The sequence below is a fragment of the Entelurus aequoreus genome, linkage group LG11 (assembly GCF_033978785.1).
Source record: "Entelurus aequoreus isolate RoL-2023_Sb linkage group LG11, RoL_Eaeq_v1.1, whole genome shotgun sequence".
Taxonomy (NCBI): domain Eukaryota; kingdom Metazoa; phylum Chordata; class Actinopteri; order Syngnathiformes; family Syngnathidae; genus Entelurus; species Entelurus aequoreus.
The window spans coordinates 33,204,431-33,230,413 of record NC_084741.1 but is presented as its reverse complement, the minus strand read 5'-3'; the positions used below and the strand labels follow the sequence as shown (position 1 = coordinate 33,230,413).

Here is a 25,983-nt window from a genome sequence, read left to right as displayed (position 1 = left end):
TTCACATCTGGGCAAGGAAAAACTCAAAGACTCTAAAACTCATTTCAACATAAACAGATAAATGTTTCATAGAAAGTACCTCTTTGGCTCTCAAATCTCATGTCACAAAAAGCAGTCGACCTTTTATGTCGATGTTGACTTAAGCTGGCATTCTTTCTTTTACTCTGAAAAGCGGAATTGAAAATATGCATATTTCATTAGACCAACCTAATTGCCCTGGTTTTAATGAAAAGGCTATTTGCCCACTGTGTTCGCCTTTGACAGAGAAAATGAGAATTACTTGTTGGCCTTTGAAATCGCCCGTGTTTCCCTGAGCTACACTTCAGCCCAGACGAGAGCTACTGCGGTGGTGTGGTGGGCTGTCTATGCAACCTCATTAAAGCTGTTCTTTTTCTTGTTGTAATTTGAAGTGCGTTGATCTCTGGTTGAAGAGTATCTGCTTCTTGCTCCGTCTGAACTTAGGAAGAGCAATAGATAAAGCAGTGCAATATAGCTTTGCTGGCACACAACAACAAAATATGACACAATAAGGGGAAAAAGGTGGAACTAAAATATGTTGTCATGAAAAAAACTAATTACTGTGTCATGATGACGCCAGCTAAATGCGTCAATACCTTTTTCTCGTCTTTTTGCATCGCTGTCCTTCTGAGAACTTTAGATTGTCTTTCAAAGTCACTGTGCTATTATTCTTAGAGGGGGTTGCTTTTATTGAATGTAGTGAATTTACCGTGGTGGCTATCAGTGCAAGACTGTTTTTAAAGATTGCATTGCGACGAGAAGGATCACTGTTAGCTGGCCTTAGGCACATCTTGCAAGAGAAAAGTCACGCTAAATTAAGCGGAGGCTTGTGACTTTATCCCGATGAATGTGTGGCCATCAGCACGGCGAAGACGAACAACAATTAACAACAATAGAAGGAGCTTTGTTTGCAGAAAGATGACCTGTCAAAGATGGGGTCTGTGCCTGCAGTGATAAGCCGTTCACAACGCTGCCTCACATTTATTCACATCAAGCTTGAAGCGATTGAAAGTTTCAAACATCTGCGTTTCCAGCAACGGTGTGGCGATGATTTAATCACCATTGATTTTCTTTCAAGCTGTTATGTCGCACATGGTACGGATTAATTACATAATCAGATTAGAAGACATTCTTTAATCAATACTCCGGGGTTTTACACAGTGTGAGCAAAGATTGTTTTAAACTAGGATTGACAGATCACAAAATTCCCTTAACTATGTGGAAAATACCCAAAAATCCGAAGGTTTTTAAAAAAAAACATATTTTTAATGGCAATCGGAAATCACTGATGCTGATGTTGCCACACAACAGATTCTCTTAGAACCGTATCCTACCCGGTGCTTACATGAAAAAAGGTGCGCAACTGCACGCTTTGGGTGGAAAAAGCCTTAAAGGCATCATATATTCCTTGTGGTCTACATAACATGTGATGTTGGTTCTTTGGTCAAAACTTGCCTAGATTATGTTTTAAAGACCCCGACTTAAACAAGTTGAAAAACTTATTCGGGTGTTACCATTTAGTGGTCAATTGTACGGAATATGTACTTCACTGTGCAACCTACTAATAAAAGTCTCAATCAATCAATCAATCAATCAAAGACCATCTTCAAGCCGCTTTTCTGACCGTCTCTTCAGGTAGTGCCATTTTTCTGGTCGGTCTTATTTACGCCCCTCCACTTTGACTGCATTTTCTCCCCGTCATTCATGTTGTTTTTTTAGCGCTTCAATGTGTAGTTTACTGACAGATATAAGTTAGAAGTATATGCTACACTGTATTAGAAGGACACATGTGCATGTACGAGCCAGTCTGCCCCACAACAAGAGCATAGGGAAAAAGAAGTAGCAAAAAAAAAAAAAAGGTGGGTGCAAACAAGCGTACAGTATTTTAGTGTTTTTTTCACCATCTCCAGGTTTTGATTGATTGATTGAAACTTTTATTAGTAGATTGCACAGTTCTACTACAGTTCTACTACATATTCCGTACAATTGACCACTAAATGGTAACACCCGAATAAGTTTTTCAACTTGTTTAAACGTAATCAATTCATGGTAATGGTCTAAGTTCAATGTTAGAGTTGACCAACTTCTCGGCCACATCCATCTACTATATACGTGAGAGGCATGATTTATAATCTACAATTAACTTTTACCAACTCAGAGGCGATGCTGCAACTTACTATTTCAATACTGTAGCTGCATAAGCGAGTTACCTCTCTGTGATCAAAAGTAGTTCCTCTGTATTAGCACTTATAGTTAAAATATTGCTAATACTTGTCCATTTCCAGGTCACAAGTTATAAATGGAGTATTGTTGTTGGTTTTTGGATGTTTTTTAGAGGACTTTATGATTGGAATAGATTACTCCCATTGGCTACATTGTTAGCCACCTTGTAGTTACTGTATTTTACAAATTACCAGAGGTGGGACCAAGTCATTGCTTTGCAAGTCACAAGTAAGTCTCAAGTCTTTGCCCTCAAGTCTCGAGTCAAGTCCCGAGTCAAGACAGGCAAGTCCCGAGTCAAGTCCAAAGTCAAGACTGGAAAGTCTCAAGTCAAGTCCCAAGTCCTTTTAACCACAGACTAATATATTTACACGGATTGTGTATGCTTTTAAAACGCTGTATTTATTTATTAAAACAAGTGCATTTGAAATTGCAGGAAAAAAAATAGTGCTGACATTGCACTTCATAATAGCACTATTATCCAGTCATTTTAAACATTTAACTCATTCCTTTACAGAATGAACACATTTGAAAAAACAAGTGCAACTGTACTTATTTGCACAAAAGTGTTAACAATGTATTTCCATGGCATATTGCATTGTAACTAGTTCCACAGCAGTTTCTATCCTGTTCTTACCTTATCTCATTGATCTCATCTCATACTGTATGTGTGTTGATGTGTGCGTACATATGAAAAACATAACAAAAACATGAACAAAACAATGAACAGAGTTGTACTTTTTAGATGTCAGGGCCCTATGCAATATGTTCACATATTCTTAATATAGTATACATTTTAACTGACCTTTAATTGACTATGTTTGTCTTTTTGTAGGTGGCTAAAATACGCGGTGCTGCTGACCGCCGTCTAACGTTACGTTACTGTGTGTGATACATTGAGTAACGTAACGTTAAGTCTAGGTACCTCATGCAACCCTGCTTAAAAATAATCACTTGACAAAAAGTATGAATAAGGTAGCGAACTGCAGTGGACGCAACATATTGCCGTGTTTGCAATGACGTTATAACCATAGACATCTTATAAGTAGACGCAGCATTGGCTGCTGTAACACGAGCAATTTGGCCGCCATCTTGAAGTGGTGATGAGGAGCCGGCGAACAGCCTAAACTGACAGTTGACAGGTAGAAAACAAAGATGGTGTTCAGCGTTTTCCTACTCATATGAGCGGACTGTTGAAAATAGGAATCGGGTGATTACTTTTCACAAGTAAGATTTAACATTAATGTACTATTGGTTGTATTTTATGAAAATAATATTACCACAGAGTTGAGAAGGAGCAAAGATCTTTAATATTTGTATGTGAAAATCACAAAGAAATCTTCTGGGGGAGGATGACCCCCCTACAGGGGTTTGGTTTACAAACTTTCAGCCCCACCTAAAACAAAATTCACCAGCCGCCACTGATTATGATGCATTCTCATTTTAGGCAAAATATAAGACAATACTTTCTTAACAGTATAATTGTAACCAGGAATAAGTCTTCAAGTAACAATATTCAAAAACTAACATTGTTGAGTAAGACAGAATTTGGTTTTATTCTGAATCCAGTGAAACAGATTGGTGGTTTTAACTGATATAATGACTTCCAGGTGTTTATATATGTTTATGTTGAAGTATTTGGCAGACGCTTGTATCCAAAGCGACATACATAAAAAATACATATAAAACAATCAGTGTAAACATGATCATTTAAGGGAAGAATGTAATACAAAATATCAACACAAAGTGTCAGTCTATAAGATATATAGATATCTAATGTATTCATACATTGTTTATGTAGGATATACGCATGTATATATAACCTAATCATATTGTTTCTTCAATTTAAAAATAGCTGACCGTTTTTTTCCCCTTTCTCTGGGATTATATTCCCAGTTTTGATCTTGGACGTCTGGTCACTTATAGCGTATAAGAATATTATATTACTGTTAAGCAAACTATGAATAATAAAACACTCCAAAACATGTGTCCTTTATCATAGCTACACATATAACAAAAAAGCGCGTGAAAATCAGTGGTATTCAGTGAGGTAAAATGAATTAAATGCGCTGACAGTTCATTGCTCCTGCCAAATGAATTGCACTAGTGGAGCGGATCACCACTCCAAGATGGCGGCCCCGCGTCTCGTCTGCGCCTGTAGGCAGTAGCGCGCGATGCTGCGTACCCTTATAAGATGTCTATGGTTATAACGTTAGCAGTGAGTATACAGCCTCACTGATTTAACTACACAGCAAATAAAAGTCACGTTACTTAGCCAATAAACGTTAGCTTACATTCAAAACTTACCCTTCTTTGTGCATCTTCAAATGTCGAACGAAGTTGGAAGTTGTTACGTCTCCGTCTATAATATTCGAACTGCATGATTTGCATAGGGCAATTCGTTTTTTGTTGACCAAGTCGTAGTTTTAATACCCGAACGAAATTAGCTTTGGCATAATTGTTTCTCACTGCCGCATTGTTCTACAATTCTTCTTCATTGGTTGTCCTGCAATTTGATTGGATGAGAGCTGTGTGATGAAAACAGCGTAGATCTAATTTGATTGGCTGTTGTACTGAGAGCATACCAGCTGACAGGAACAACACGCTGATAGACACAGACGAAGAAAATGAAAAATACGGAGCGGCGCGCTCCCAAATAACTTTTTAATCTTTGGGTTTTGGGGAAAGTAGCAAGTCATGTCAAGTCAAAAGGCTCAAGTCCAAGTGAAGTCACAAGTCATTGATGTTAAAGTCTAAGTCGAGTTGCAAGTCTCTTTACATTTTGTCAAGTCGAGTCCAAAGTCATCAAATTCATGACTCGAGTCTGACTCGAGTCCAAGTCATGTGACTCGAGTCCACACCTCTGCAAATTACAATGCATAAAAAAAGAAAAACATTTATTATTGTCTTACACAGGGATTCTGAATGATAGGCACAATTAAAAAATAAAAATGCAGTTCCAGTTTAATCTACGGATTATAATTATAATAACTCTCACACTATTATGCTAGATCCACTCGACGTCCATTGCACCGGTCGCCCAGGAGGGAGGGGGGTCCCCACATCTGCGGTCCCCTCCAAGGTTTCTCATTGTCATCCCATTGGGTTGAGTTTTTTCTTGCCATGATGTGGGATCTGAGCCGAGGATGTCGTTGTGGCTTGTGCAGCCCTTTGAGACACTTGTGATTTAGGGCTATATAAGTAAACTTTGATTGATTGATTGATAATTCACATTCAGCATGAAAAAAAGAAGCTGTGTTCAAGAGCAAACAAACAAAACACACGTTCACATGACAAGCACTGCTTAGATTGATAGGGACTTTTCGAATCTAAAATGTTGTCTTTTTCATTAATTTTTACTAACATTCACAAGTGTTAGTAAAACTCCATGATCTGGGCCGCAGCCGGCCCTTTGTGCGTCCCTGTCCGGCCCGTGTGAGGCCAATCATAAATTACAAAATAAATTTTAAAAAGTATCTATGTCGAGTATGCAATACAACTGTGCTGCTTTTGTTTTGAAAAGCGTTATTTATGGGCGTATGTCCGTGTGTAACCTGTGAGTGAAGGTGCACAGCGACAAGTGATGCACGGTTTACACCCGAGACGCTAAAAAGAGAAAAGTTGATGACGAATGCCGTGTTTTCAACAAGACATGGACTGCCAAGCAACGTTCCCTCTAAGGTGCGCCCCTGCCCAATTGCGCACTGCTCAAGCGTCCTCTGCGCACAGCAAATATATGCCACGCACCAAATCAAATCCCATCTGAATTCTAAACAAAATAAACACATTTATTCTGTGTAATTTTGCAATGCAACTTTGAGTGACAGTGACAACAGGCGGCCCTAGCGGTGTTCGTCAACACCGTTCAATTGAACACCGTTCAATTATTGTAACGTCTATCGAGATGCTTCGAGGCCAGGAATTATATCGATCACTTTATTGAGCAAAACTGTTTATATTCGGCCATAACTACACCAAAAATATGAGTAAAACACTTCTATCTCGAAAAACTAGTCATTTTCTGCCGTACAAACCAGGCCAAAACCAACTTGTCATCTGTCACCAACACGCATACCACTAAGCCCCTGGTGCGTTTAGGGCCACACAAAAAGTCGGACAACTCAAACACCACACAAAGTTACACTATGACTCCTCAGTCATACGTGTGCTTATTTTACTGTCATTTATTATTAATGTTAATTTATTTATATTAATCATGGAATGCTGTTACTAGAGAAAGTTACAGGAATGCACACTTCATCTTATGCTTACATTTCATTGTGCAACATGAGGATGTTTAAGGGGAACTAAATGTGATCTCTGAAAGGGGTACAAATGATTTCCAAAGCAGTGCTTTTGGTATAAAGTTAAGTTAGGTTAAATGAAAGTATTATTATTATTATTAATTATTATTATTATTATTATTATTATTATTATTATTATTATTATTATTTATCTTACGGTATACATCAAAAATAATATTGAGCAAAATTTAATTGAAATATTGTCGATGTGGCCCTCCAGCAGTGCTCAGGTTGCTCTTGCGGCCCCCGGTAATAATTAATTGCCCACCCCTGCTCCATACGCTCCATAGTCACGGCATAGTCTGCCTCATTAGTAATGAGTCCGCCCGCTTTCATTCACAACTTCAGCAATTTTGCCGAACTTAGGCGTGGCCGTTTTCACAGGCTGGATTGGAGAATACGAATTACAAACATGCCTAACCTCAAGTGTGTAAAAAAAAAAACAATTAGGCACAAACAAGCCCATTTTGCAGGATGGCATGTGGTGAAAAGTTACAGGCCAATTAATGCTTTCTCTACTATCACAGCTATGATTTTGTATGAAGTCTGGGAGAGGCTAATATGAGGAAATCAAGTATGATTATACAGTACCAAAGTATCTTTGCTTAATTATAGTGCAGCGAGTGCTGGTAGTCACTTAAATGCTGTCATTTTTGGAAACATGACTCCATTTCCTCACTGCAGGGTCTCATCCATGAGATGTTTAGTCCTGTGACTCACATCCTAATGATGCCTAAAAGCCTGTTGGGCCTGTCAGTCCCTTTGGCAGACGGTGGAGTTAGTGGAAGGACGTAGAAACATCTCCGACATCCAATGCAGAATGTAATAGAGGGCTTTCAGCTTTTGTCAATTTAGTTAGTGCGGCTTAAAAAGACATTACGCCATCTAAGCTGAGATCATTAGCTGGGCAGGATCTGCTGATAGGTCTCAGAATATTGTAACAGACTGTAGTCAAAGGTTTTTACAGTCTCTTTCTGCCTTGCTGGTGTTTCCATGGCGGCAAGAGCTGGTGAGAATGTCCAATCCTAATGGCTCAAGGGCAGGTGTCGTAGCTCTCGCCAAGTTACCACACATCATTGTCAAGTCCTTAAGTGAAGGCTCTTGTGGTGGTAAACTCTGATGTCTAATTGGACCGTCACCCTGATGAAAGCCTAGGAAGTGGCCATGTCAGATGAGATGAAAGGGCTCCCTCTTGGATGATGGTGTGACAGACCTGGCGCAGCGCTGGTGTGATCAATAGAAAGTGGATGAATAAATCATAGCAGAAAGGGAGGCAGTGCTGGCTGAACTGCCACATTGATAAGCACAATAGGACGATATGTTGCTGATTGGTGCGTTTACATACTGTATCCGTGTGAGACCTTGGCTTATAAGAGGTTCCACATAGGGCCATACAGAACAAGTCTTGCAAATGCAGAGCAGGTAATGTGGTTACTCGATATTGGTATCAGTCTGGTACCAAGTTAATACCATTGACCAAAAACTAGGGATGTTCTGATCAGGGTTTTATGCTTCCAATTCCGATCATCCATGAGTCAGATCAGCCAATACCAATACCGATATTGATCACATGTATTAACTGTACATTTTTCAGTGTATTTATGGTGAGTGCTATCAACGGTTTACCAATATCAACACAATATTTTAACTAGTTCCTTTTTTTCATTTTTTATGTTTTGAGCAAAACAAAGTCAATAGTACACAATAATTAAACACTATCAAAACCTACCATCTACTACTTTGTTTGAATTATTTGGGTTTTGCCCTCAAAGTCCTCCTGTGTCCAGGGAATTATTCCCTGAGTTTGTAAACATTAAGAAAAAAAAAAAAAATTATTTTGAGGAAAAAAAAATCGTGTCACTCTAGTTCAATCACATACTGATATTACCCTTGGTGTAGACACCACCAATATATGAATCGGTCCTCGTTTTACGTGTCATGTACTGACTGTAATAATGCTGACACACCAACAGTTGTTCTGATATTATCCCTCTCAAGACTCTTAATAAAACGTACTTGTTCATTTCCTGTTAATAGTTGCTAATCCCTTTTGCACCGAAAGCCCTCCAATGTCAAATGACTATAACAACATACAAACAATAGCAAAAATGTAACAGAACAAACAACACAACAAAAAAACACATATATTTATGGAAATAAACATAGAAGAGAACTGTAAAATACAGATCTTATCATGCTAAGATCGATCCAATACTGATACTACCGTACTACCTCGGGATACAAGTTTAATTCGTTCTGTGACGCAACTCATACCTCGAAAAACTTGTGTTGCAAAACAGCGTCACCCACTGAAATGAAATAAAATCAATTTATTCCGTGCTTGGCCTTGTCAAAACACAACAATTTTAACATGATATTACATTTTTTTGAGCTTCACCTGTACATCAAATGTACTAAGAACTACACTTTATCAATTATGCAATAATAATGTACAGCATTTAATTTGGAGGGCAGATTTCTGCGAATCGATTTTCATCGTTTACGCAAAAGAGCCGTTCCAAAGACTTGATTCGTTCACGAACGTCTCATCTCCAGTAGCCGTCCATCTGTTACAGTCCAGTAGAAGGAAAACAAACAAAGCCAAGTTGCTTCCCTATAAGTTGGACTCTAGCTGATACAGTCTGCTTTGCCAGTCCAAATGCATACGCTGTTTTCCGTAGTCTTCCCTCGTCGGCCAGGTAATACAACGACCACGCTACCTTTTTTATCACACCCACGGGGGCCGCATTCTCGTTGTCTCTCCTTCGACAAATGGACGAAATTTTTCGATAGGTAGAATCACAGCTGACCTGGACACAACACACACTTGTTGACAAACATATCACACCAGGCTGCCGTTCTTCCAGGGCTTATCCAAAACCGTCGCTCAACATTGCTGTGTTACATCCGAAATAGCTGCAATCGCACGTTTTTTTTCTCTTAAGGTATTCATGTGTGATTTCCTCAAGCGTTGTACTTGTAGAAGAAGGAGAAACACGAGCATGTCTGGATGACTCGCCACCGTCGTTATCTCCGAGTTACGATACCGCTTATTATGATGCAGGCTGGGGTGCGTTCTTTCTGACGTCACTTACTGTGTGGGGCGCTGTCTTTCTGACGTAACTTCCTCTCTGAACTCAGTTTGTAAATGATCAATAATTCCAGCCGGAGATTCAAGAAATAGACTGCGCACTTACCCGTGTAAAAAATTATCCAAGGAGGGGAACCTTAAACGATGGGTTAGTGTGGCTGACACGGGGCTTAGGCTAAATAATTATTTGTTTAAGGAGTTATCCGGCTTAATGTAGACAGGGCCTAAGTCTTTGTGTTGTTTAGGTGTCTCCTCCCTGCTCTGATCACTATAACCTGCAGTGGGCCAAACAGCTGTTAGTTCCCTAGTGGGTAGAGTAACAACCAATTAGTGCCTGTTGTTCATAAGTCCTCCTTAGGATAACAAGCCACTACTGTGCCACTGACGGCATCAACCGAATGTGGTTTTTATATGTTGACATTGTAAGCCATGCAAAAACATATTGTTAATGAGTGTGTGTGAAGTGCAGCAGTTGCCATCTCCTGAAAAGGCCCCAATTATTTTTACACTCTGGTGAAGTGATGATGTGGTTTTCCACTGTTGATGGCACGCCTCACGACATCCTGACATCTGACAATTTGCCAGTTTGAGGATGCAGAGAAGCGTTTTGTGACACTGCCTATTTCACCCTAAAGAGAGAATTTAATTGCTCAGTTTGTTTATTGTACATAAATGCATGTTTGCATGTCTACACCTGGTTCAGTTGGTTCAATAAAAACGTGTCCAACATCATGTGTATGTAGCTATTGCATTTTATGGGACTGCCAATCAGCTACAGTGAAAGCAATCCATTTCCATTCATGGATGGTTAGGGCTTTATCTTCTGGATAGTTGCATATCACATACGCACAGATAAAATCTATTGTTTTCCACAAGACTGCAAGCTAAATGTGTGTGTGTGTGTGTGGCGGGAGATGGAATGGTTGGGTGTAAGTAATTAGTGTTTCCGTGTTAAAGTGTCCAGTAACACCAGAAAAGTACTCAGATTCTCAAGGGGTACTTTCAAGGTTTTTCCCAAATTGCCAAAATGCGATGGGGACTGAGGTCAATATGATGTCATCATATAATTAGCATTATCTGTTTTGACGCATATATTTTCTTTAAACAGCCTTAAAAAAATGTCTACATACATTTAAAAACAAATCTGTGTTAACTTATTAGTAATTAGTATTAACTAGAGATAAATGCTTTAAAATGTAATATCGGAAATTAACGGCATAGTTGGGTTTTTTTATCGGTATCGTTTTTTAAATTATTTTTATTAAATCAACATAAAAAACACAATATAAACTTACAATTAGTGCACCAACCCAAAAAACCTCCCTCCCCCATTTACACTCATTCACACTCATTCACACAAAAGGGTTGTTTCTTTCTGTTATTAATATTCCGGTTCCTACATTATATATCAATATAAATCAATACAGTCTGCAAGGGATACAGTCCGTAAGCACACATGATTGTGCGTGCTGCTGGTCCACTAATAGTACTAACCTTTAACAGTTAATTTTACTCATTTTCATTAAATACTAGTTTCTATGTAACTGTTTTTATATTGTTTTACTTTCTTTTTTATTCAAGAAAATGTTTTTAATTTATTTATCTTATTTTATTTTATTATTCTTTTTAAAAAGGACCTTATCTTCACTATACCTGGTTGTCCAAATTAGGCATAGTAATGTGTTAATTCCACGACTGTATATATCGGTATTGGTTGATATCGGTTGATATCGGTATCGGTAATTAAAGAGTTGGACAATATCGGATATCGGCAAAAAGCCATTATCGGACATCCCTAGTATTAACATATTTAATTTTTTAGATTTTATCGTTTTGCTCTATTTTCAATTGTTGCTGCTTATACTACAATGTACTTTGTTGAGAATTTTTGAAGTTTGTAGAGACTTCTCCAATTATTTTAGTGACATTTTCATTATTGAAACGATTAGCAACAAATCTAGCATCTTTTTCTGTGTTATTGGAGGCTTGTGTTTACAGACTTTTTACTTCTGTCGCTCGATGTCTGCGAGGAACAGCGAGAGCTGCAGCGAGCCTGACGTTACACTTGCTTTGCTGCAGTCTTTCTCTTCCTAAAAGCCACCACCGTCCTCATTTTGTAGAGCTGTGTCGCGGGTATATCTCGGATATATTAAAGTATGTCCACATTGCATACATCCTGCATCCGCTGCAGACACTCGTGTGAGTCTTGCCTACGTTATCACAACATCCGGTTTCAGCAGCGATATTTCGGTGATCAAAGTCTTTTTTGGCGGCCCGATTTTCGTTGTATCACTAGTCAATAGTTCGCAAATAATTAGCTATATACATACAAAGTAATACAATATATTACTTAAATTTGTTTTAACGCAAAAAACCCTCAGTTTTAATGTATGGCGGCTTGGTGGGGCGCCACTATCATATACATGTACGGGAAACCCTGACTTATACACGCTTAACCATTGTGCACCTCTAGGGCCCAAAATGTGCATTACATCCCTATGTGATATGATATTTCAGTTTGAAGGTTATCAGTCTGAAATTTCACTTGGGAGTTTTCCAAATACTTTTTTTTCATGAAATTGCATTGTGGTTTTGATTGCAACGTTGTTAGAATACCGGTAGTATGTAAACAAAGTATACACACTTTTTCTTAAAAACTCCCATTATAACTGCTATTATTAAACAAACTGTAACCTTAAATTACTATGAAAACCAAGTTAGTCTTATTTTTGCCGATTGAAAAACAAGAAAATATTCTATTCTTGTTCTTAGAAATGAAGGCTATTCCACAAAATTGTTTGGGTGACCCCAAACTTTTGAACGGTAGTGTATATTAAAGGACAATAAATACAACCAAGTCTTGCCTGCTTTCGCTCTCATTCTAGCTGTAAAAAAAATAATTTTTTTTGTCTACTTGTCTACTGTATCAAAGTCAACTTTGTCATGACCTTTTGACATATTCAAGGCTGTAATTACCCAACCTCAAATATTCCATTCTGCAACTTATTTTACAAATATTGCATATATTTTGAATTTCCCAATATAGAAAAAGTTAAAAAATTAAAATTATAAAATTTCAATCGTTGAAAGTAAAAACGTATTACACTTTAATGAGTGGTTTCCATTTGGATCCTAAGAGTAAGTGTGTATAGTCAATCTTAACCTTGCACAAGGTTTAATATAGCAACAACCTTGTTAAGTTGGCAACACATTCTCTGTCAGACCAGGTGTCTCATCTTTAAAACTGTGTGTGAACTACTGCCTAAAAGTCTGCAGAAAACGAAAACTATTAATTCCAATGAGTGGTTGTGTTATTAAAGATCACATACTTTGCATGGAAAACAACTTATGAAACTTTTTGGCCCTCGTTTTGTGCGTATGCAAACTTTTATAGATGTGACCACATATGTTGTCTACTGTACAGAGTTGGAACGAAAAGTTACGATCACACACAGTCCACTTATAATGTGTTGTTTATGAGCGAGGGCAATCGGCAGCATCAAATGTATTTGTGGCAGACCGCTTTATATAAATTAATGTATGAGAAACACTGCAACTAATTATACATGCACATATCTTTAAATGCATAATAAATTAATAATGCACACAAAATCTGTTATTCAACTAAGATGCACCTATAGCTTTCTGCACACTTTTGAGAATTACAAAAGAATATGATAAAAGCCTAAGACCTTTTGATTTTTTAACGCTTAGCACTCTCTGTAAGTGTGCAATATGAATAATTTAGACTGCAGTTGAACACAACTTTACGACCGGACTTGTTTGTCAATGTCATTTTCAGATCCCTCATTGCACCCCATATTGGAGACACAAAAACAAATCACTCTAAGTAAGCTAATGTATTTTTCAGTGAGACTCAGCTGAAAAGCTTTAAGAGCCCTGAATATTAAAGCCATCTTTTTTCTTCCACCTTCGCCCCCCATGACCTTGTGTCCACTTCTGTTTTCTCACTCGCCTCACAGGAATGTTGCTGCTAGTCCAATCGTAGTGTATAGTGAAATGGGCTCAGAAGAGCGCATCTCAGCCATGTCGCAGAAGATTTCAAACTTGTCACGCAGCAACAGCAGCTCCTCATCGAAACTTGACAGCCGACAGGTAAAATGAAACTTGATTGTCCCCATCATGCACAGCTTCTTTTTCTGGTGTGTTCATTCAGAGTTTGTGCTTCTCTTTATTTATGTCATGTATATACAGTACTTGCATTGAAGCCATGTTTACTTGCGTTAACACTACAGCTCATGTGACGTCATGACGCTATGTTTGCATGCGGGTCAGTTTGTATTCACATTAGATGTTGCATTTTTTTGTAATGTGAACGGTTACATAACAAGATCGGATTTGACAAAAACAAAAAATTGTACATCCTACACTGCAGTGTGAACATAGCCTTAATTACGTGTCGAAGTCCTCCTCCAGGCCAAACGCCCTTCAACTGCAACGCCTATGTTTTAGTTTTTAGCACTTCCATATCGAGTCTACTGATAAATATAAGTTAAAATTATACGCTACATTGGAGGCCTTTAGCATGCAAATGTTATGGTTACTAATGGGAGGTGACGGCGACAGACACTAGATGGCAGTATGAACAATGATTTATTATATATATTAACTATATATATATACAATAATCAAACTATACAAATAAACAATAGAATGGAGTGTGAACTAGATCCAAAAGTGTATGTGGTGTTAGGCTAAGTGTGTAGTTAGCTGAAGTGTGTGTTACCAAGTGTTGAACGAGAGATGAGGAAGTCCAGGGGAAGAGGGGAATCCGTGTCCAAGCGGGAGGTCGAGATCCAAGGGGGCAGTCCGAGAAGCAGGGGGACGACGAGGAATGACGAGACACACAGCAACGTCAAAACACGGGAACGGAGGTCTGCGGTAGGATGACACGACAATGAAACACGGAAGGGAAAACACTGAGAGAGCAAGATACATAAAGCAGGAGATGATCGCTTACTGTACAGTAGACTATATTCCGGCGGCGGCATGCCAGGTTGTCCACGCTTATGAAGGCAGCTACTTCATTAACGGCAGGTGTGCTGATAGAGGATTGCCGCCAGCTGTGGAAGTGCGTGGCCGCGGTCTGCGCGGCGTGTGTGGGGGCGTGTCCTGCGGTGCTTGCAGCGCGCAAGGTTGAGGGCGCATTCCAATGCGCCCCGGCCGTGACAGCAAATGCCTGTACAAGCCAGTCTGCCCCTTAATAGGAGAATAGAGAAAAATAAGGAGCTTATTGGTTACTATACAACTTTGGACTACAACTGAATAAAAAATGCCGGACACGCACAAATTTCTTCGGGTAAACATCTACCATATAAGGAGATATCCCCAAAATACGTCACTAAAGTCTCAAATTCCAATCGACTCATTGGAGCAAGTTTGGAAGACAACATTTTTTTAATGGATATACTTTGCTATGCTTTCATGGTTTGATTCCAATTTCTCAGGACTTACGGCGATCCCAAATACACAAAAACAGATACGAACAAAAGTTGGTTTTGCATAATAGGACCCTTTCAATATTAGCATGTCAATTTATCACCAAACAGAACTCTGGTTCCACTGATGCTCCCATCAACCAAGGTGTGCCACAAGGCTCTATACTTGGTCCCCCTCTGTTGAAAATGTACATTCTAGCCCTCGCTCAACTTGGTCAACTACTACGAGAGCGCTCTGGTGTACTGAGCATGCCTATGGACACGGTCTTCACCCTAACCCTCATCCACCTTAGCTGTTTCAGTTCAGGTAATTAAGTTGATAAACTCCTTTTACTTACCTTGAAAATCACTCCACTCAATCTTTCCTTTGCCTCACGTACATGACATTTTGTAAGCATTGCAGTCTTTTGACACCAACCCACTCTCATTTGTGAAAATGAAAGTAATTGTACCAATAAACTTTTTTTTTTATAATTATGTCCCCAACTAAGTTCCTCCTTTAGAATGCAGTGATTTAATGACTGAATGACCCCAAACTTAATTTTCCACTACTGCTATTGAACCATCTACTCAATTAAGTTTTATATTGCTTCGTTCTTTTAATGCTATTCGAATCTGCAACGTCAGCTTCACCTCTCATGCTGCCACAGACTTCTGAGGACTTTGGCACCACGGGCTAACTGTTACGGTTGTTGCGCCAACTCGTATGTCATTAATTTTTCATAGCCCACAAAAGCTTTTCCATTTGTAAATACAAGTAGTAGGAGATTGTAACTGCTGTTTGCCCACAAGTCATACCACCAACATGAAACAAGGTGCTCGTGCAGGTTTTGGCTCCTCAATACTCGCAGGGCCATCATGATGTAACCTGTATATGTCTCTGTGTTTACTCAGCAAGGCTGGAGAAATCTATATGTGTAAATTGGCATATTTTCCTTGAATCTACGTCACTGCTGTCACTTTCGGCCTGGAAGACAAGTGACTCACGATGTGACTCTGTCATGGGGGCATATGACAAACCCTCAAACGAAAAGAAAACGTCTCCTTTTACTCCTCCTTCATTGGTTGTTTTAGACAGATTCACTCCCACTGGTTAGCAAATGGATGGCACAAAAAGCCAAAAGGCTTGTTTCCATTGTGGTCCATTAAATATTCATCACATTTGATACATTCAATAATAAAAGATATATAATCTGTAACATGTATATAAAAAATTACGTTAAAAAAATTGATAAATTATGTACATATACACAGTATACATGTAAGGTGATTTGAAAATAATATATTCAAAAAATGGGGGGGAGGGGTATATACACTATGTACATGAAGTATTAAGTATCACTATGGCAAATATAGGTTGAGCTATTGTGTACAATAACAGTTTTCATCCCCGTCGTCCACTAAATTGCTTATATTTCACCCACAGGACAGCTGGGAATTTGTGGAGGGTCTGCGTGGAGGCTTGGGCGGTGCCCTGGAGCCCCAGAAGCAGGAAGGTTATGTGCTAAAGAAGAGAAAGTGGCCCCTCAAGGGCTGGCATAAGGTATACACCTCCTGTTTGATGTTTGAATACAGTATGTATCTTTTCCCACAGTGTAGCCATGCATTCAGAGTAATTCTTAAGGCTTTAGTTATTATCAAACAAAGTGGCTGTGTGCAGGAATTGATTTGCTTGGTATGTGCATAAGTCGGGATGTAACAATATTAAAATGTCATACCATGGTCATCATGACCAAAATGATCACGGTTATTATTATTGCGGTAGTGTTGAATGTGGTCAATAAGTACTTATACATACAATGAATAACTACAATAAATACAATGCAATACAATAAATAGACACACTGTTAGAAACGCCACTATTTTGTATGTTTTGTGTTTCTTATTCTTCACTGATAGTGTTTCAATCTTAGTATTTAATCTGTTTTAATGGCTAAGCTTTTATTGTTTACACATTGTTTTGTATTGTAGCACTTTAAGATTTATTTAAATGAAAAGTGCGTAACAAATAAAATCGGTTTTAAGTTTTTATTATTTCTGGAGGGTTTTGTGAACCCTTACTCTGTTCAGCAGTCCTTAAACGCACCTTAAAAACACCTCCGAGTATAGAACAATCACTTTGTTCTAAGAGAGCACAGCTGGTAGGTTGAAAGTGCATGATTGAATATCTTAGTTCCTCAGACAGTATTGTTTTATATAAGTTTGGATTGGAGTATGTCTAAGGATGGGTACCGTTAACATTTGAACTGATACGGTACCAATTTCCAGTACCTGAGAATCGATTCCGGTTGGTACAAATTTTCGGTACTTTTTATGTGTTGATAAATATTTAATTGTTGATAATAAAATAAAAAATTGTATTGCAACATTTAAAAATTAGCTTATTTACCTGCAGTCCAGTTTTTATATCTTGTTTTTTTATACGATTGTAAGTCCAAGACGTTAAATGTCAGCAGTGTACAGTTTGTGTGTTGGCTAGTCAGTTCAGTCTGTTGAAATGGTCATGTAAAATCACTAATGCTAATTAGTAGCATGTCAAAAGCAAAACCAATGTATATTAGCATAAGGCTAGCGCATTTTTGGAAAAGTGGAGCCTTACTTAACTTACGTTGAAAAACGTTTTTTGAGTCAGTTACTTTGTTGGTATTACAAATTGCAACATTACCTCGAGGTAGTTTGGTTGAGTCGACTCTGAATCAGCAACCAGGTGTGATGTCACGCACAACCCAGGTACTGTATCATGGCATCGTTGGATTTTAGGTAGATCAATGCCTAGTAAAACCATCAGGTTTTGGTCGGTGCCAAAAAAGTACCGGATTCGGTACCCATCCCTTTGTATGTCGTTTTTTTAATGTGGAAATATGTTAATGTCTCTTGTTTTTGGACAATCATTGGTACTTTAACTTAACTTAATGTTAGCATTTAAGTTGGCGATCTAGCACCAGTCAGTCTGTCAGTTTATCAAAGTGCAGTTATCAATCACAGTTTTTTGATCATTTTTATCTAAAGAGTAACAAAATAATTAGTTTAATCATTTCAATCTAAATCATTACATATCTATGCATAAGTGACTTTTATGCAGCTTTAAAAGCATGTGGTAGACTACCTGAAAAGATGGATGGATGAAAATATTGGTTTACTAAACATACATTTTTAATTGTAAACAAATCTGCAGATTGTCTTTTAACTAATGGAGCAAGCTTTCTGCATGCAGTTAATGATCCTAACCGCCAAAGAGTCGCATATGACCTGTTGATGCACTGCCTCAGAGCTGCATCCTGGTGTTCCTCTCAGATGCATTAACTGATGGCCTGCTGGTTAATTGAGCTGTATATATTTAGTATTGACATGCAGTCTGAGCCCATGTTGTTCTTGTGCACTCACTAGTCACATGTACAAGTAAAACCTTCAGCGCTTAAAGTCATGTTGGGGAAGTGGATGAGGGAAATGGTTATAATGACAGAGAGTTAAATTAGAGGTTGACATCTAATAAGGTTGTATCTTACTACCATATTGTCCTTCTGTGTTCCGATAGAGATATTTTTCCCTGGACAAGGGCATCCTGAAGTACGGCAAGTGCAATGCTGACGTGAGTGTCTACCGGCTGAAAATGACGTGGCCTTGTCAGTTACTCATGAATAAGTCTCAGAGTGTGTTTTTACCTGTCAATCACACTAACAATTTATTGATTTTTAAAGCTGTGATCTAGTGTAGTCTGCATGTTTTGACTTGCAGATTGAGAAAGGGAAGCTTCATGGCTGCATTGATGTGGGCCTCTCTGTTATGGCCATTAAGAAGAAAGCGAAGTGCATCGATCTCGATGCTGAGGAGAACATCTATCACCTGAAGGTAAACCGCTAGGCTAGTTAATAGCTTCCATCCACTGATTTATGGGAAATTCGGTACAGGAACATGCAATATTCACATTATTTTCCTTGCTGGACGTTACTTATATGTCTTCAGAATGTCCTTGTGTTGTATATGTGTGTGACAAGGCATTGTTTGTGTCACCTCACTTGTCCTTGTGCTCATGCCTTGGGCAGATCAAGTCACAGGAGATGTTTGATGAATGGGTGTCCAAGTTACGTCACCATCGGCTCTATCGGCAAAATGAGATTGCCATGTGTCCCAGTGACAAGTCCTTCCACTTTCCCCACTATCCCTCCCCCACCTCTCCAGGTTTTGCTGACGGCGCTTCTGTTAGAAAGGTATACATATTTGAATTCATCACAGGACTTGTTCTTGTGTTGTCATATTTTTAAATTACAAAAGTATGCAGATGTAATTCTTTTTGCGCTGGCCTTTTGGTATCTTTGTGCAGTGTGTGCTTTCACGCAGGCAGTCCACATTGTATTCTGCATTCGGCTGCAACGGTCAAGCCAAGGTAGCAGCCTGGCTGCAGTCGTCTGACGACATGGACAAGTGCTCTAAAGGTGACAAAACACAGCAGCTCATTGCCAAAATGATTTTAAAATGTTTTCCTATTTCTGTGTCATGCCAGCCTGCCTCTCATTAAGGGGACCTATGATGATTTTATTTTACATTTAAAACATTTCCTGTGGTCTAGACAATATGTCTTGGATATGCGTGAAAATCTGCGTGAATTTTGCTCCACAGTCACTTTTATAACCCATTTTTCGAGTCTGTCTGCGAGTATGTATGATGCTGGAGGCGTTCCCAGATTGCAAATGAAACCACACCCCACTCTCTCCAAAAGTGTCATCATTTATCTTATGGAAATGTACACCGTTTAAATATATATATATAAAATTTGTCACGGTTAATTCTTTTTCTGACAGTCGAAAATAATGAACTGCATAAACAGTACATTGATTCACCCAGTCACCACAATAGGTACACCTGCACACTTGCTGATTGATTCAAAGACTGCATTAAAACAGCTGCTTTAAAGGCCTACTGAAATGATGTTTTTGTATTTAAACGGGGATAGCAGATCCATTCTATGTGTCATACTTGATCATTTCGCGATAATGTCATATTTTTGCTGAAAGGATTTAGTAGAGAACATCGACGATAAAGTTCACAACTTTTGGTCGCTGATAAAAAAAGCCTTGCCTGTACCGGAAGTAGCGTGACATCACAGGTTGAAGAGCTCCTCACATCTGCCCATTGTTTACACCAGCAGCGAGAGAGATTCAGACCGAGAAAGCGACGATTACCCCATTAGATTGAGCGAGGATGAAAGATTTGTGGATGAGGAACGTGAGAGTGAAGGACTAGAGTGCAGTGCAGGACGTATCTTTTTTCGCTCTGACCGTAACTTAGGTAAAAGGGCTCATTGGATTCCACACTTTCTCCTTTTTCTATTGTGGATCACGGATTTGTATTTTAAACCACCTCGGATACTATATCCTCTTGAAAATGAGAGTCGAGAACGCGAAATGGACATTCACAGTGGCTTTTATCTCCACGACAATACATCGGTGAAGCACATTAGCTACGGAGCTAACGTGATAGCATCGTGCTTAAATGCAGATAGAAACAAAATAAATAAGCCCCTGACTGGAAGGATAGACAGCAGATCAACAATACTACTATCAGGAGACACCGAACCAAACACTGGACCTGTAACTACACGGTTAATGCTGTGCCCCCTGTCGAAGCCTAGCAATGCTGTTGCTAACGACGCCATTGAAGCTAACTTAGCTACGGGACCTCGTCAGAGCTATGATAAAAACATTAGCGCTCCACCTACGCCAGCCCTCATCTGCTCATCAACACCCGTGCTCACCTGCGTTCCAGCGATCGACGGCGCGACGAAGGACTTCACCCGATCATCGATGCGGTCGGCGGCTAGCGTCGGATAGCGCGGCTGCTATCCTCAAAGTCCTCCTGGTTGTGTTGCTGCAGCCAGCCGCTAATACACCAATCCCACCTACAGCTTTCTTCTTTGCAGTCTCCATTGTTCATTAAACAAATTGCAAAAGATTTACCAACACAGATGTCCAGAATAATGTGGAATTTTGCGATGAAAACAGAGCTGTTTGTATTGTGATACAATGTGTCCGAATACTTCCGTTTCAACCATTGACGTCACGCGCAAACGTCATCATACATAGACGTTTTCAACCGGACGTTCCCCGGGAAATTTAAAATTGCACTTTATAAGTTAACCCGGCCGTATTGGCATGTTTTGCAATGTTAAGATTTCATCATTGATATATAAACTATCAGACTACGTGGTCGGTAGTAATGATAAATAAATAAATGGGTTATACTTGTATAGCGCTTTTCTACCTTCAAGGTACTCAAAGCGCTTTGACAGTATTTCCACATTCACCCATTCACACACACATTCACACACTGATGGCGGGAGTTGCCATGCAAGGCGCTAACCAGCACCCCCAGTAGTGGGTTTTCTGTAGGCCTTGAAGCAGCATTTATGTTACTGCTTGTTTATACATGTTTTTCATTGGACAATATTACAGCCACTTATGTTTTAAGGGTGTTGTCAAATGAGATGCTCCCCAGTCTACATACTGTTGCTTTTTGTTTATTTAAAGCTAAGCTTTGCTTTTGATGACAACTGTTGCCAAAAGGAGTAATTACATGATTGTGCTATATAATAAGGTAAGCTATGAATATTTTTTGTCAGTGTTGTTCTTGCCAAAAATAATGCATTTTTAGCTGTGGTAACATTGTCTAAGACCATGCAATGTATGAGAAACTGAAAAAGATGATTACAATTGTACGAAAAGTTATATACAGTCATAGGGCGTGTATCTTTAGACACCTAACAATACAATCCGATTCCGATTCTTGGGGTGACAATTTAATTCAAATTGGATTCTCAATTCAAACCGATTCTCAGAATGTATTTGGCAGTGATGGGCAGTATACCGAGCTACATGTAGCAAAGCTACATAGCTTAACTACATTTTCCAGTGGCTTGGCGGTAGTTTCACTACTTTTTGAACGAGTAGCGATTCCTGTAGCTTGACTATTTTTAGACCCATGTAGCTAGGTAACTTAGATCAAAGGTACAAGCTACAAAGAGAGAAAACGGACTACAAATCCAGGCCCACAAAAATACGGTGAAAATACAATGACCTGGATGAATGAGAACATCCATACATACGCAAAAAAATCCATGATGATCAGTTGGTGTTCGTATGATGAGTCACAATTAGCTAAGGTTAGGGCGAAACATTACGGACTGGCCAATCAGAGGCAACATAAGGCTAGTCACCTAAACCAGGAAGCACGCATTCATGTCACATGACGACGATGGGGTTGGAGATAAAGGGACACTTCAAGCTGACGACTGGGAAAAAAAAAACATTTGAAAATGGCAGACAAATTATCTCCTGCAGATTAGATTAATGCATGTACTTGGCCATATTTAGACAAATGTATGTGTATAGAGAAAACAATGCCCACAACTTTAGTTTTTAGTTGTTTACTATGTAAACCAAAATCATAACTACTCTCTTCATCCAAGGCGTACAACACAGATTTATAAACACACATTAAGGTGAGTTGAGTTCATGAAAAGTTTTACTGCACAATAACCATTACCAAACAACACACAAGTCATTGTTGTTGTTGTTTTCGTCAAGATATAAATAGATGCTCTTTTTATTAACTGTAGGAAGAGCTAATGAATAACATTATAGGGGTGGGCTAAAGAAAAGGCAAACTAAAGTAAATACATACATTGGTGTGCGGGGAGGGGACCCTTACAGGTAGTTGTTACTGGGCCTGTTTGTACACTCTCAGTTATATTACCATTGATATATACAGTACATGTGGGCCCATAGATATGAATGCTGTTAAATGGTGATCTGTAGCTTAAAGTATATGTATATGTATATTTGATGTCGCAAGTTACTTTTGCTGTGCCGCTTGTAGTGTAGCTTGCTACAATTCCCTGGGGATAGCTTCCCCTGCAGCTTAACTATATTTAATCAAGGGTAACTTGTACCTTAGCTTACTACATTTTCCAAGTAGCTTTCCCATCACTGTTATTTGGTACAATAATTATAATTAAACTTTTTCAAAACAGGTTACATGTTAGAAAAGCTCCTTCTGGTTGCATGGAGATGGCCTAAAAAATTATTTTTAAAAATAGATTTGTATATCGAAAACAAATAATGATTTGAATGTTTTTTGTTGTTGTTGTTGTTTTATCGATTTTTGAAATTCATAAATTAATTTAGAATCGGGATGAAGGAGAATCGCAATTGCCATGTGAATCTTTTTTTTGTGCAACCCTATTGCAGTAGTGGGTTTTAGGTCCATGAAGTTTGGAGACTATTAGGTCTACAGAAGTAATTCTCAACTGGTGGGTCTGGACCCAAAAGTGTGTTGCGGATCTATTCTATATATTAAACACATTTTAATATGATAACAATGTATTTTATTTTGAAATATTTTGATTTGACTTCCTCCTTCATGTGTACTCAATGTAGAAAAGTAAAAATATTGAATTTGTCGGGATTATTTAGTGCAATTTTACTTTATTCGTTATTTATTTATGACTTTATATTGTTTATCCTCCATTTTTATTGACGTTAGTACTGAAATGCATGTCTGCAAGTACTGCATGACTAGAGATGACATTGTTTGGTGTAACTTAAAAGCTGTTGGGTAAATTACTTTTAAGAAGTAATTAGTTATAGTTACTTTCTAAAAAAAAGAAAAGGAATTGATGCACAAAGGGAATTACGGTACTTTTTCATGACTGTTATTAGTTACCGGATAAGATCATTATTGTGTTACGTCGAAATATCTTCGACATGGCCTGTAACGTTTAGAAACCTTTTCATTAGGTGAGAGCTGACGGCTGAACTCATGACTTGATTTCCTGAGCTTTAGCAATCGCAACGCTTGTTGACTCCAACTGATTAGCAGTGTTCGGAATAACAGTGTTATCAAATAACGGAGTTACTAACTAATTTTTACTAGTAACGTTTAATGTTATTAATTTTATGTACTGGCAGAGGGGTTAGTGCGTCTGCCTCACAATACGAAGGTCCTGAGTAGTCGTGAGTTCAATCCCGGCCTCTGGATCTTTCTGTGTGGAGTTTGCATGTTCTCCCTGTGACTGCGTGGGCTCCCTCCGGGTACTCCGGCTTCCTCTTACCTCCAAAGACATGCACCTGGGGATAGGTTGATTGGCAACACTAAATTGGCCCTAGTGTGTGATTGTGAGTGTGAATGTTGTCTGTCTATCTGTGTTGGCCCTGCGATGAGGTGGCGACTTGTCCAGGGTGTACCCCGCCTCCCGCCCGATTGTAGCTGAGATAGGCTCTAGCGCCCCCCGCAACCCCGAAGGGAATAAGCGGTAGAAAATGGATGGATGGATGGACATTACATCGCTGTCACCAATTTGTTGTAACGTGGCACGCCACTTTTGATGTGGTTGTATGTCAATTTGACAGCGTCAAAAGCACAGCAAGTTCAATGCAGGAAATATCTTTTTACTAGTGAAAGCAACAACCATTACCACACTAAAATAAACTTGAGATTAAATAGAAGGAGGCCACATCGCACAGGGAACACAGCACAACATGTAAGTACACGCACACATATACACATTATACTACTAGTAGGTGGGAATATTGAACAGATCAGTTATTGAAGTTAGAAGCTTACAAAACTACAATACCCGTTTGTGGACAAGAAATTAAGGCAGCCATCAAAACACATTCAATCTCCGATTTGCCAGAGGTAACACAATCCAGTGAAAAGATTAAACAAAGCTGCCGTTTCCGCAAGCGCAACAAACACAGCTGATCAATTGCTCCTCTGTCTGGCTCTCTCGCTGACGTCACACGTCACATAGCAACAGGCACCGTCTTTTAAAGGCACACACTCTGCTTTCATTAAGCGTCTTTATTATTTAATTATTATTTGTATTAGTATTATTTAATTATTATTTAATTCATTAAAGAGTATTTATCTTACTAATTCAGTTACTTATTTGGCAAAGTAACAAGTAATTATAATTATTAATTTTTTTTAAGTTATTTTCCAAACACTGCTAATTAGCTTGCTGTAGTAGTAGTGAACAGTGGTGACTGAAGCAACATCTAGAGATCATTGATATACTGTAAATGTACCACTGTTGGTAACGTTACCACTGTTAGTAACATTGACGCTGTTTAAAATTTTGGTAATTAGATTACTAATAATTACTAAAAAACAATAATGCCGTTCGTACTCCCAACACTGGTCACGACTTTAAGACCCATAGTGTCCATAGATGACGGGAATTTCACTAACAAGTTCACCTTATGTATTTTTTGCTCCCAATGAATGAATCTAGCAGTCATTTTCCATCCATCCATTTTCTACCGGTTGTCCCTCTTGCGGTCACGGGGGTGCTGGAGCCTATCTCAGCTGAACTCAGGCGGAAGGCGGGGTACACCCTTGACAAGTCGCAGGGCCAACACAGAGAAACAGACGACTATTCACACACACAGGCCAATTTACTGTTGCCAATCAGCCTATACCCAGGTCCACGTCTACCGGGAGATAACCCACACAGTCACGGGGAAACAATGCAAAGTTCACAAAGAAACACGGGAATTGAACCCAGGATCTTCTCGCTGTGAGGCACGTGATTTCCCATAATATGAATTTGTTTTTGCGTAATCGGTAGAGACATAACTGTACTCGGAACGCCCCCTTTCCATCGACAGACTCGATGTGCCGCCCCCTCTAGGTGTGACGTCATCAACAGAACAAAATCCCTTGTGTGTCTGTTTTGAAGGAATTTTACCTATATACATAATATTTAGGTTCGGAACTATGAAATAAATGCTAATGTTGTCATGGGGCCGTCTAACCTTAGTCCGCAGTATCGAATGTTTTCTTTCTCCAAAGCTCCTCCAACACTTAAGTAAGTCCAAATTGCAAATCAACA

General features: G+C 38.9%; 1 protein-coding gene and 1 long non-coding RNA gene across 2 annotated transcripts in view; one reads left to right on the top strand and one right to left on the bottom strand.

The window, feature by feature from the left end:
* Positions 1 to 25,983, top strand: part of osbpl3b (oxysterol binding protein-like 3b) — a 106,082-nt gene that overhangs the window by 43,661 nt on the left and 36,438 nt on the right. Inside the window, 6 exon segments of the mRNA XM_062063024.1 lie at positions 13,617 to 13,749; positions 16,519 to 16,635; positions 18,628 to 18,681; positions 18,828 to 18,941; positions 19,136 to 19,300; positions 19,414 to 19,525. Coding sequence (XP_061919008.1) covers positions 13,654 to 13,749; positions 16,519 to 16,635; positions 18,628 to 18,681; positions 18,828 to 18,941; positions 19,136 to 19,300; positions 19,414 to 19,525 — 658 coding nt within the window. The 5' untranslated portion in view covers positions 13,617 to 13,653.
* LOC133660012 (uncharacterized) lies at positions 14,319 to 24,825 on the bottom strand. The gene is made up of 3 exons (XR_009827751.1): positions 24,724 to 24,825; positions 14,615 to 14,853; positions 14,319 to 14,530 (listed from the first exon to the last, which is right to left on the bottom strand). It is a non-coding gene; the product is annotated as an uncharacterized LOC133660012 (long non-coding RNA).